This window comes from Peromyscus eremicus, chromosome 14, assembly GCF_949786415.1.
Source record: "Peromyscus eremicus chromosome 14, PerEre_H2_v1, whole genome shotgun sequence".
Taxonomy (NCBI): domain Eukaryota; kingdom Metazoa; phylum Chordata; class Mammalia; order Rodentia; family Cricetidae; genus Peromyscus; species Peromyscus eremicus.
Window position 1 is genome coordinate 52266835 of NC_081430.1, and position 12857 is coordinate 52279691.

A 12857-nucleotide genomic window follows, 5' to 3' on the forward strand; every position below is an offset into this window, starting at 1 on the left:
CTTCCACACTAAGCTTATGAACTAAGGCTGAAAATAAGTGCTTGCTCTGCCAGCATGAACACCTGAGTTTAGATCCTTGGCACCAGCATACAAGCCAGGCCCAGTGGTGCTATCTATACCCAATGCTGGGGGTGGGGCAGATCAGATGGGCAGATCCCAAGAGCTTGCTGGCTAGTTTAGCTGAATCAGTGAGCTCCAAGATCTGTGAAAGACCCTGCCTCAAAAAATAAGGTGCTCACTGATAGAAGACCCATGAGATAGACCTGCAGGTGAGCATACTTACGCACACACATAAGCATGCACAAATGTACGTGTAAGAAAAGAAAAAGAACTTCCTCTTCCTCGGGAGTATGGAACAACTGCTCAGAACTGTGGGAGCGCCACTGTCTACAGTGGATAAAGCCCGATGCTCTTCCCTTGCTTGCCTCCCTGAAATGTGGAAGAAGTGCAACTCCTGGAATGACTGCCTCTTACTCCCATACACATACCTGCTTACCAAGCACTCTCCTAACTAAAGTCTTCAGTGGATGCCGAAGCACAGGCCCCTGAACAGTAACCCTGCCAATTTCTACTCCCTCAGGATCTAAGAGTTCCATCTATTTGCACAGAGGTTTATTTAAACTGAACTTCTATTAGTTAAGAAGGTTATCAGCCAACCCCACAGCATGACTGGACCACTGGTACACAGCCATTATGCCACCTACTGGGAAATGCCCCGAGGGCCTGGCTGGCTCTAATAGACTAGAACAAGCAGCAGCTGCACTGACTTTTAGACAAATCTCCACGGGTAACTTGGCCCATTTTCAGGCACACTGAAGAAGCAACAGCTCAGAATAAGAATCATGCCTTACCTTTTTGCTTCTCATATATGAAAGGCGGCCCTCGTGAGCATCAGGGTAAGTGCAAAAGAGATATGTGGTGATAGCATGCTTTAAAAAGGAGTCGCCAAGCATCTCAAGCCGCTCCAGGTTAAACCCATCGCTAGCATTTGACAGTGTCAAAGCCTGAAGAATCAGTCCAGGATTGGGGCCAAGAGTCCTTGAGGAGTACCCAACAGAAGGGCTCTGCTCAGAATCCATCCTGTCCTTGAGTGCTTTAACAGCATTCATCATGGCAGGCATTGTGGACACCGCGGGGCTTCCATCTGAGGTAGATGTGTTAGCGTTTCCATCAAGGTATTTATTACTCAGTAGAGTACATTCATTGCTGGGCTTGGGCTGGTTCTCATAATTGTATAAATTCTGAATGGGATATGAGGTAGTTGGTTGTACAGGTATTTCCTGCTTGAAGTAATTCAGCTGATTTCCTTGGCAAAAGTCTCTGTTAACTAAATCATAACTGCCATTGGCAAGATTTTTGTTGTAAGAAAGACCATTAATTGCTGTCAGATCTGTTGAAACTTCAATTTGGAACTTCCCAGGTGACTCGGCGGCTAACCTGCAGTTCACAGACATTTGGTCATAGTTTTCTAAGGAGGTTCTAGTAGCACCTTGATGTGCAGCATTTTCAGGGACTATAATTGTGCTGTGCTTACAGTAATTATCATTTTCAGCCAACGAGGAGTTACAAGTTGAGATGAAGGACTTGCTATCAATAGATTTTTTCCACCCGAAGTCTAAGTTAGGGTATCTGTAAAGATAGTTTTATAAGTTTCTATCAATTCTTCAGAAGGGTAAGTTCAGAACACCAGCATTTTGGGTTAAAAACAAACAAAGCAAGTAACTCTAAAAGTTCTCCTACTTAAGAAGAAAAATATATTTCCAAGCTTAAATGAACATAACTAGGGATTCTGCACATACACAACCATAATGCAGACCAGTTTGCTCTTTGACCTCTGCTTATACACCCACAGCAGGGGGGATTGAGAGACTCTAAGATGGAGGTTCCTGCAGGACCTGGAGCCACAGACTTTCTGCTGAACCAAGTGAGCAGCTTCAAGCAACTTACCAACCCTGTCTGAGCCTCAACTTCTGCACTTGGAAACGTGGTCAATATATCCTACTCAGGACAGGCCACAGAACAGAATGAGTTAATAAGGACTATGTTGTTTAAACTAGTGTTTCATACTGAACCAAGTACTCAAGTATTATAATGTGATTTCATGTTTAAGTTCTTTCAATCCCTCTAAGAACCATCTATATGACCAAAATTAATTTGAGTGATTAAGTTCTGGTAGACAGAACTTCACTAACAGGGAAAAACGATAAAGAACAAATGGAGGCTGCTGCTCTCTAATATGCAACTCATTTTTGACTTACACCGCTTTCACCCTCATTTCAACATTACCACTAAAGAAGAAATGATTGCTCTGTCTCAGGAGCTTGCCTCTCTCTAACTTGACAAGAACAAAAGGCTCAGTGACCTAGTCTGCTATTTAAGGGACAAAGAATATAGTTAATTTTCATATTTTAAGTGTCCACACTTTCTTTTCCATCCTTTAGTAACTATAAGAAAAATACAGTTTTAACTTAACTCTATTTTGTTGCAAGTTAAATTTCTGGACAGCAACACAGGCATACCTAAAATCTGCAGGAAGGGATCTGACTCCTACTCCAGCATCGCTGGCTGTCTGAGCTCTTAGCTCCTCTGCAGTCAAAAGGCAGTGAAGGCGATAAAGTATGCTGGGGAGACAAACTGCTTTTCTCCACAGTGATGCTGGGATTGGATGTATAGCACAGAGTTCCGGAACCAGTATCTTAAGAGTAAAGAAAAACAGACTGATAAATATAAAGCACACACAAATAATAATCAAAAAACCAATTTCATTAAGGGATAATGATGAAAACTATAAATGCTATTACTATCTAACCTTAAATAATAATACTTTAGACCTCAATTGGATTTATGAGGGTGACTCCATGATGCATCAATGGACCAAGGTTAACAGCAAAACTCAATTCTTACCAACAAGGACGTTCAGAATAAATTCAATACCCTTGGTGACCTTTCAGAAATTCACGAGTCATTGTTATCTTGGGAATACATTATTGAGATTTTTTAAAAAATTACGTCATGTTTGAGCAGACTGTATTTATGTATATACATATATGTATTTAACAACTAATGAAAAAAGAGGGCATGAATTTGAAAGAGTAAGGAGGGGCATGCAGGAGTGTTTGGAGGGAGGAAAGAAGTGATAAATGATGTAATTATATTATAATCACGAAAAATAAAAGAACCAATAAAAAACATTAGGTCATGCTAGTAGCAACTCCTTACCTGTTTGTTCTGCAGACTTTCCCATTTGGCTTTCCTCTTTTCAGCACTGCTTAGAGGAAGTGCTTTCCCCTTCTGATTCAAATGCCGAGGTGTCAAAAGGTTAAGTCTATAAAAATTTCAGAGCAATTTTATCCAACAAGCAAACAACAGTATACCCTCACAGTGGCTGGACTCCAGCTCTGGTAGGCCTACGAGCTGCCTAAGGAGCTTATTCAGCAGTCCTCTCCTACCTGGGCAAGTGTCTGTGTAAAGATCTCTTCATTTCAAAGTCTATGGGTAGGCAGAGGCACTCTGACCCTCAGAAAGCAACACCAGCCCACCAACCCTGCAACCTAAATGTCATTTCTGCACCTCTTACCTGGAAGATGTGTGGTCGACATCCAGCAGTGGCTGGTTGAGATTGGTCAGGTCAAGGTTATACTTTGTTTTATAATATTCTGCAAAAGTTTCATACTCAGGGGAAGGAAATTTACTGAGTGGGGTAAGATCAGTGTACACATCAGCTACATAAAATCGATGAGGCTGATCAAAATTGCGGTATCTAAAAATAAAGAAAATCAATCAAGTTGTCTTTTTGTGTAAATTAACTATCCTCAAAGCACAATTGGTTTAATATGGAAACATCATTAAGAATTCAAATGACAAGCTGGGCGGTGGTGGCGCACCCCTTTAATCCCAGCACTCGTGAGGCAGAGTCAGGCAGATCTCTGTGAGTTTGAGGCCAGCCTGGTCTACAGAGTGAGATCCAGGAAAGGCTCCAAAGCTACACAGAGGAAATCCTGTCTTGGAGAAAAAAAAAAAAAAATTCAAATGGCTAAATGTAAATAACATTAATGAAAATTTAAATACCAAAAATATATTTTAAGAGTTTTGAGAATAAAAACTTTATTTCTACTAAGTAAAAAAAACAAGCCGGGTGGTGGCGGTGGCGGTGGCGGTGGCGGCGGCGGCGGCGGCGGTGGCGGCGGCGGCGCACGCCTTTAATCCCAGCACTCGGGAGGCAGAGCCAGGCGGATCTCTGTGAGTTCGAGGCCAGCCTGGACTACCAAGTGAGTTCCAGGAAAGGCACAAAGCTACACAGAGAAACCCTGTCTCGAAAAACCAAAAAAAAAAAAAGCAAAAAACAAAAAACAAAACAAAACAAAAACAAAAAAACAAGCTCTCCATTTTCCCTGCTTGTCTTCTTCTAAATGTCTTTCCTTTGACAATATGAAAAACTAAATAGCTCCTTAAAGTATCTCTTTCATCAATATAATCAAAAGAGAAAGCTTAGCAACATTCTATAAAGTAAATCCTTTGTAAACTACTGTTAAACACAAGGCATCACTGGGCAGTAGTAGCCCATACCTTGAATCCCAGCACTCGGGAGGCAGAGCCAGGCAGATCTCTGTGAGTTCGAGGCCAGCCTGGTATACAGATTGAGATCCAGGACAGGCACCAAAGCTACACAGAGAAATCCTGTCTCAAAACAAACAAACAAACAAACCAACCAACCAACCAACCAACCAACCACAAGGCACCTGATACACAAGCTGTATTACATCATCTATGATAGTGATAGTCTAGCGAACTCTTTAAGCTGTGACTTTCAGATGGGGGTAAGGTTAAGGCAGAGGGCATGAAAATGTATGACTGTAAGTCAGAGTCAATCAACCAGCATTCTACTTCTTTGTAAAGTCTCTGGATTTCATCTACTGCCTCCAGACTGCCATTCCCTATATTTTTGTCAAGTAAGAACGAGTGCTCTTGCCATCCTCGATAGGCTTACTAACAATAATAAGCTTTTCCTCTTGGAAAGCTTAAGGCACAAACACTTCCCAATGAACTTCTCTCAGAAGACTTTGGAATTAAAGGGATAAAGACTTTTTTTAAAAAAAGCTATCAGTATTATTTACAGAAGAAAGAATACTTTTCACAAAGTAAATCCTTTCACCTGCAACGTTTTTTGAGTTTTTGTTGGAAGTAAACTGGAGAGATGCCTTATTCTTGGCTAGCACCCTCTGCACTGGTGTTACCGCCCACACCCACAGCCACAAGAGCAAGGACACCTTTGCAGCAAGTACCACCATTTTCCTTCTCATTGAAACACCTACCTTGGAATGATAACTGCATCTTGGTAATCTTCTAACTTAAAAACAAACGGTGTTTCTTTTGAATACTTAGTGCTGGGAATGCCTATACGAGCTTCAGACTTCTCAATATCCTCCATGAACGTAAAGTCAATGTCCAGAGTGCTAGAGTCATTAACTTAAGGAAGAAAAAGACACTTTAGCATGGCAAATAGAACACAAATAAGATTCCTATGTAAGGTACACTAACGTGAGTCTCCAGCTGTCCAAGTAGAGAATTCATAGGATACACAATAAGCTAGTTACAGTCCAGCGACAATAAACCAACAAGGAAAAGCAGGCTCCTTCTTACCAACATTAAGAGGTAGAACACAGTATGCTGACTCAGCGCCTGTAGGCTTAAACTCTAGGGCGGGTTTTTCAAGCCGAAGAATATGTGAGAATATATACTGGTGGAGTCTTGTAATCAGCTCAAGCATTTGCTGAGACAATGTGAAACCAGACTTCTTCAGCTCAATGGATATGGTGACCTCTCCAGAGCGTGTATACACAGGAAAGTGAGGAATCTTAGCAAAAAGAAAAGCGAAGCACCCTTCAGTCAAGAGATATTGTACTGCACTCATTTACTCAATCTCTGGGTTCCAAGTGGCACTTTCAACAGACATGGTGAAGGGTCTACCTGAGGTATAGGTTTGGCTGTCAGGATCCCAAAGCATCTTGTGGTGTCCTCAGGTGGGTAGAGCTTCCGTCGCCTGAAGTTGAGCTCATCAGGGAGGGGGGTAGTTAAGACCATCCCTATCACATACAGGTAACAAGGCTGATCGGGTCTAGGGTAACTCTCCCTCAAGCACTCTGGGATCTAGAGTTGGAAAGAAGAATTAAGCATCAAGCTCAAGTACAAACAGCCTTTGTTCTAGATGCTGGCAAGAAATGTACTTCTGGCTGTAGGAGTTAAAAAAAAAAAAAAAGCTCAAAAGGAACTCAGTGATAAGATTTCTGGGAAGTCAACGCTCTTCAGATTTGGGCTTTACAATGGCCTAAATTTACCTATGTTGTAATACATAGCTCATTACACTTTTATGGAATATCAAAACTATGCAAAATGGTCTTTTAAAAAAAATCAGACCATCTGATCTATTTCTTTTGACTGAAAAATACTTTTATTGCATGGGTTTTCAAACTATTTACTTACCACAGAGTAAATTTATTTATTTATCAGAAAATAAAGGTAGACCAATTTTTAATACTATGTATAACCCCATCACCCAAAGATAACATTCAGATATACTGTATGAGTTCTAAAACTATTTTATTAAAAGAACATCTTTTTTCCACATACAAATCACGTTGTCTTAGCACCAATGGGGAAAAAAAGAATTATATTTCCAGTACAAATGGAATCATTTAACATAGACTGAGTTGAGGTATATGTGCAAGAGAAGGGAAGGAGGGAAGAGAAAGGGGAGGGGAAAAGGGCGAGAGTTCCGAAGGCTTGGAAAGAGAAGGAATCTATTTTTGTCTCAGCTACTACAATGGGACCATCTTTCACAAGTCAGTGTTGCTTTTCAAAATGTGTTACCTTTATTTGAGAGAACGTGTGTGTGTGTGTGTGTGTGTGTGTGTGTGTGTGTGTGATGACACATGTACCACACGCTTGTGGCAATTGGAGAACAGCCTGTCAGAACCAGTTCTTTTCTACCAAGTAGGTCCTGAGGATGAACTCAAGGCAATCAGGCCTGCTGAGCCAGCTCTATGGCTCTAGTATAATTTTTTAACAGTTCTCATTATAAGAGCGAATCACAATCAAATTACCTCAGATTTTCTGAGCTTTCAATTTTAACAGACTCTGAGATTTGCCGGCAGCACACTGCACTGGTAATTCAGTTATTGTTATGCATTGGTAAGACAGAGTTCTGACTATCAAAGAAGACAAAATGGGTTGGTCAAGGAGGAGGTGAGGCAGACACCGTGTGTCTCAGGAGACATCACCAGTGGCATTTATTACAACAAATTTGTCCAACGGGAAAAGCGAATATGAAGGGACAAATGTTTTACACAAAAATGGGTAACATTCAAAATTTGAAAAGGTATCGCTTTTAAATCTTGAAAATACTTAGTTGGGGTACAGATATTTAAAGTAAAATCTGCAAAAAAACAGAATAAGAGCCACATGTTTAGGTGAAGATAAAACACAATGAAGGTTTGCTTTTGTCTGGGAACCTTATAAGCTGAAATTATTAATATTTTAAGGATCAACACTCTTGTCAAGCATGAGATGCTGATATCTGAGCTCTGCTGGGGCATCACAGGTCAAACAGACTCACAGCACAGCCTCCTCCACCTTCTGATGCACCTCCCATCATCTGCAGAGCAGCCTTTCCATCTGCCTACTTCACCATGGAAGTTACGGTCTAAGCAGCAAGGGCCACTAAGGCTAGAACCATACCACCAAAGTCAGTCAGTCAAAGACTGTCTTCTTAAATGAAGTAAGCTTCTCCTTCTAAGTAGAACTTAACAAGTGACTCAAGTATCCTTTCGAAGGGCAAGACAAAAGCAAACAACAAGGCCAGCAACAGCTGAAGTCTAGTAAAGGAGGCTCTGGAGAGGCTGTGCATCAGAGGAATGAACTGAGACCTACAGTTGGGCCTAGTTACAAGGATCTGGGAAAACATCCGAGCAGAGCAATTTAGGATTTGATGTAGCAGAAAATAAAGTCAGAAAGGCTGATTTTGATTCAGTTCTAACCAATACTAACTGCTTTAGGGTAGCACTGCCTTCGCTTTGTGGATCCTGGTCTTCCTGGAACACTGGTCTCCTCTTCATCATGTAAGTCAAGCTCTTCTTCATATTTAACAGTCTCTTTTCCCACTGGCATCAAATGTTCATCCAGTTCACCTAAGACATTTAAAAAAGCTTATGTCAGCAACCTAAACTTCCCCTAGTAAGTGAATAACCCAAGAACACTCTACTGAGGAAGCAAGTGAAGGAGTGATGGCAACTGAAGGCCTTTGCCTTTAAAAACGTAGAAGATGGTTCAGCAGTTCCCAGTAGAGGACCCGGGTTTGTTTCCCAGCACCCACATGGTGGCTCACAACCATCTGTAATTATAGTTCCAGGGGATCTGATGCCTTCTTCTGTCCTCTACAGATACCAGGCACATACATGGCACAAATACACGAATGCAGGCAAAGTATGCATACACATAAAATAAATCTTAAAAACAATGTAGAAGTGACAGCAGATGACACACACTATAGAGGATCTATCCTGACACTTGTACGTTCAGCATGGGCAAGCCTGCAAATTCTAAGATCCAACCATAAGTATCAGCAGGCCAGCCCCCACACACCCCTTTTAAACATAAGCCTTTTGCTTTTTAAAGGATGATTTTCTTCACCAATATAGACTAATCTTAGAGTCTAATAAACTATGTGGATGGCTCAGGATCCAAAAGTTAAATCATTCTTATGTATTATAAAAGGGTCAATAACAGAAGCAAAACGTGGCAGCTGTTTATAGTGAAGCTGTAAAGTCAAGAGCCCTGCCCAGCACTGTAGGGTCTGAATTACAGAAAACACATATTAAATCCACCAAAGTGTAGCAAAAGTAGCAAGTCTAGGCCGACGAGCTCCAGAAACCTGCAGAGGCCTGTGTGTGCTTCTGTTGTATAATTCTGTCATTTTTTTTTTTCAGTTACATATGCTTTCAAACATATTACCTACCAATTTTGTGCAGTTTTTCACAGCAAATGAGAGCTACCACTCTTTCAGCCAACCGTATACAGCCCATTGGTGGACCCTGAAAGCAACAACAGAACACTTCTAAACACAGTTTACCAACCCAAAACAGCCTTGGAACCTCTGCCTGATACTGTTGACACCCAACTTGCCAGAACCATGCACTTTAGTTTGAAAATACCAAGAAGTTTTCAAAAGTTCTAGTTGTTTGTTTTCTCTCCAAATTTTGGTGGTGCTAGGGATGGAATCTAGGGTCTCACACATGTGAGGCAAGGGCTCTACCACCAAGCTACATCCCAATACTGAAATACCCATCTTTTAAAACCATAACCACTACAAAATGAATTTAGTACTAGGATGTTACAATTTCAAGTAAATGTTCATTTTAATAAAATTGTAAAGTATTATTTTCATTAATCAACAAATATGCAACAAAAAGGTAAATACATATTAGAATCCAATTATGATATATATTAATAAGGAACAGTTTTTCTGTGGACTTGAAATTACTCATTTTGGAACATCTGCAAATTAGTATTGGAACCAAGGAAAGGGCAGTAGTTTCCAAAAGGCAAATTTCATCCAGGGCAGTTGAACTACATTTAATGAGTTCTGTGTCACTACATGCAAAGCCACAGCAAACTGATTTCTCAAAAAGGTTCAAATTAGTAAGAGCCCAAAGGGAACTTCCAGGGGTCATCAGGTCAAGTTCCAAGAGTTTGCAGAGTGTAGTCTATAAAAACCTGAACAGAGAGCTGACTTTGTGACTTACAAATCATTTTTCAGAGTATAAGTGTTAAAACCAAATTTATAACTTGGATGTCTTAGAGAAGCTAGACAAGTCCTGATGGCATACTTCAATGCAAGTCATGTCATGTCTTTTTCTTAACTTACAACAATGGAGGCTCGAAGAGGTGAGTTAATCGGAAGATAAAGAGTTGAATAAAATGTACCATCAGGCAACTCTCGGGTTCTACATTTGGGAGCTAGATGCGTAAACGGATCACTTGGTAATCGAGCACAATATCTGTGAAGAAAAGAATTCTAAAGTTGAATCTACAAATGAGAAACTGATAGAAAACTGTCTCAACATTCAACACATCTCCTATTAGGCTGCCATTTGCATAGGAATGTTCTTTGTTGCTCCTTGACCTTGAACAGGACAGAACTGGGCACTGGAAATGGATGTGTATAACTAGGAAACTATATTATTCAATCTTACTTTAGTTAAAACTGAAGCTTGCTTTTCAAAGGTCACCCTACACCTAGAGTTATGATACTGCACAATACAATAGTACTCTGAATTAGCAACAAGAGTGCATTACCAGTATTGGTTTCTTAACCATCTTACACTTGCCAACAGCCATGGCATGTGAGAGGAAGGTATCAGGATAGCCTAGGGTTGAACCAAGAGGGCACCAGAACCAGAAGCCCCACGAGTGGTAGCACAAAATGGTAGCAGAGCAGGAAGAAGGCCAGAGGAAGCTGGTCCAAGGAAGACAGGTGTTGGGAGGGCCAGCAAACTCACAGGGAAGACCTGTGCAGCTAGGGTGCTCTGAAGACAAGAAAGGCCAGCAGTCGGGCTGAGCACACACTGCACACCTGAGCACAGAGGATCAGACTTCTCACCACAGCAAGAGGGAAGTGCAAAGAAAAAAGGAAATCCAGAATGAACCTACATCCACAGTAAAAATGGGGGCAGCAGAAGCAAAGGATGAAACATAATGCAGATATGAATGTGTGCACATGACATCCATAAGTAAGCAGATGCCTGGCTTTGCTTACAAAAAGGCCTGGCAGTAGGACACCCCAGTGCCTGCTAAGGGTACAGTTCATGCCCACAAGTCCATTTCCCAACACCATTATCTTTCACTCTCCACTAACAGGAAACAGGACCCCACAGAAAACAGCCACAATTAAAACACAGGCAAGGAATGCATTCCACTTTAAATTTTTGCACTATGCAGTGCTAAATTTTCCATTAGCCATCAAGTATAATTATCATGAATTAATCTGGACTTCAGTAAAATTTACTTTTTTCCGAGCTGTTAACATTGCTAAGAATTAAGAAAAACAGTTACAGGCCTATTTTATATACCAGGATAAATCTCATTTAAGGGCAAAACAAAGGGGCAAATGTAAGATTTAATTTACATTTTTACTTGAAAACTACTTTAGACTTTAACATGCTGTCAGAGTACTAGGGAATTCTCATCTGCCCTTCACCCAGAAAAACCATTCAAATTTCACAAAAATATTCTTTGTAGTCAAAGCATGCAGCCCAGGATCAGAGGTCGCACCAGGCTGTCACATCTCCCTATCTTTGATCTTTCCTTGATCTCAGTGACCTTGTTTTGCAACTTAAAAACTCTGGGTCTATCCTTTGGAGCCTGCCTCTCAACTTAAGTTTCCATGAGATTTTTCTCAAAATTAAACCCAGCTTATACATTTTTGGCTAATATGTCCTGACGTGAAACTGTGTCTTCAAGCTGTCTTACTGTGGTCATTGTACCTTTATTCTTCTTGGTGGTGGCACTCGCCACTGGGTACAGTCTGCCAATGTCCTGTTGTAAGGCTGCCATTTATTCACCCATGGAGACAGACCACATGATACCCGCAGGTTTAGACTTCCACCCCCAACACTGACAAATGATCGACTCTCTCACCTGTTGACGTGTCCAATGGCAGTGTTGATCGTGACTCGTGGACCCCCGTCATCAGGCCTCAATACATACGGCGGGAAAACATCATCATCATCTACAACTGCATCAACATCAGCCTCAGCACCATCCACTGACTTTGAACACTTGTTTCTTAAGATCTGAGCATTCACAAACAAGACAGGGTGAGAACAAGTATCTTCTTTGCCACATGTTAGCTTTCTGCCTCTGTATCTACAGAGAAAACACTCTATCCAGGCATGGTGGCACTTGCCTATAGCCCAAGCATTCAGGAGGCTGAAGCACAATGACCAGGGGTTCTAGACCAGCTAGGGCTACACCGTAACACCCTGCTCTTAAAACAAACAAACAAACAAACAAAAAACAAAACAAAAACTTTTGATGTATGCCGCGTGACACAACCATCTTTCCTAATGTACTTCAAAAATTATAAAGCCATTTGTTGCAGCCAAGCTCTCCACAGAATCCTCCCAGCTCCAGCCATATGGAAACACACCGCACAAAGATTATATGGAACTGTACATGTACACACAAAGGACATTGTCAGTCTCTTGTTGGTGACCTACTGTCTCATTACTCTCCTGCCACAACTCACTCCCTGGCCACTATGCTCTCCACACTTACAGTGCCCTTCCTCAGTCACACTTCTCAAATGACCCACAGGACCTTCTGCACTGCTACTTGACTGGTGCACTCTAGGTTTCTGTGATCATCTCACCCTCCTTATACGTACACACTGCTGAGACTGTGCTCTGTTGAACCACCTTTTTCTCTTCCCATGCACACACATAAAAAGGAGACAGGTTAACTTTGTGATTGCACCTTTTCAATAGCTTTGTAGGTTTTAAGGTCTTCTTCGAAGCTCTTTATCTTGTCTGTATCTGCTAACATCACATAATTAGAGATCGGGGCTCGCGCTCGTCCTTTAGACTGAACATATGATCGATACTCCGTGGGCAAATCAAAACGAACCACCAAGTTGCACTTGGGAATATCCACACCCTCTTCTACAACACTTGTTGCAATGAGCAGGTTAGTCTCATGTGCTCGAAATTTCCTAAGTACCTGAAAAAAAAATCACCAAGAAAAGCAATTCTAAGTACTTTCCCAAAGAAAACATTAGAAAAATCACTTCTGACATATTCCCTGGG

The 12857-nt window shown here is 41.2% G+C and overlaps 1 protein-coding gene across 1 annotated transcript in view; it reads right to left on the reverse strand.

Moving 5' to 3' along the window:
• Dicer1 (dicer 1, ribonuclease III) overlaps window positions 1–12857 on the reverse strand; it is a 66882-nt gene that overhangs the window by 12906 nt on the left and 41119 nt on the right. The window contains exons 12-23 of the mRNA XM_059279029.1: window positions 12529–12771; window positions 11692–11846; window positions 9920–10052; window positions 9011–9086; window positions 8044–8183; window positions 5968–6147; window positions 5641–5854; window positions 5313–5466; window positions 3578–3760; window positions 3220–3325; window positions 2520–2695; window positions 852–1629 (exon numbers count right to left, since the gene is read on the reverse strand). Of these exons, the coding sequence (XP_059135012.1) occupies window positions 852–1629; window positions 2520–2695; window positions 3220–3325; window positions 3578–3760; window positions 5313–5466; window positions 5641–5854; window positions 5968–6147; window positions 8044–8183; window positions 9011–9086; window positions 9920–10052; window positions 11692–11846; window positions 12529–12771 (2538 nt within the window). The remainder of the gene's footprint in view (window positions 1–851; window positions 1630–2519; window positions 2696–3219; window positions 3326–3577; window positions 3761–5312; window positions 5467–5640; window positions 5855–5967; window positions 6148–8043; window positions 8184–9010; window positions 9087–9919; window positions 10053–11691; window positions 11847–12528; window positions 12772–12857) is intronic.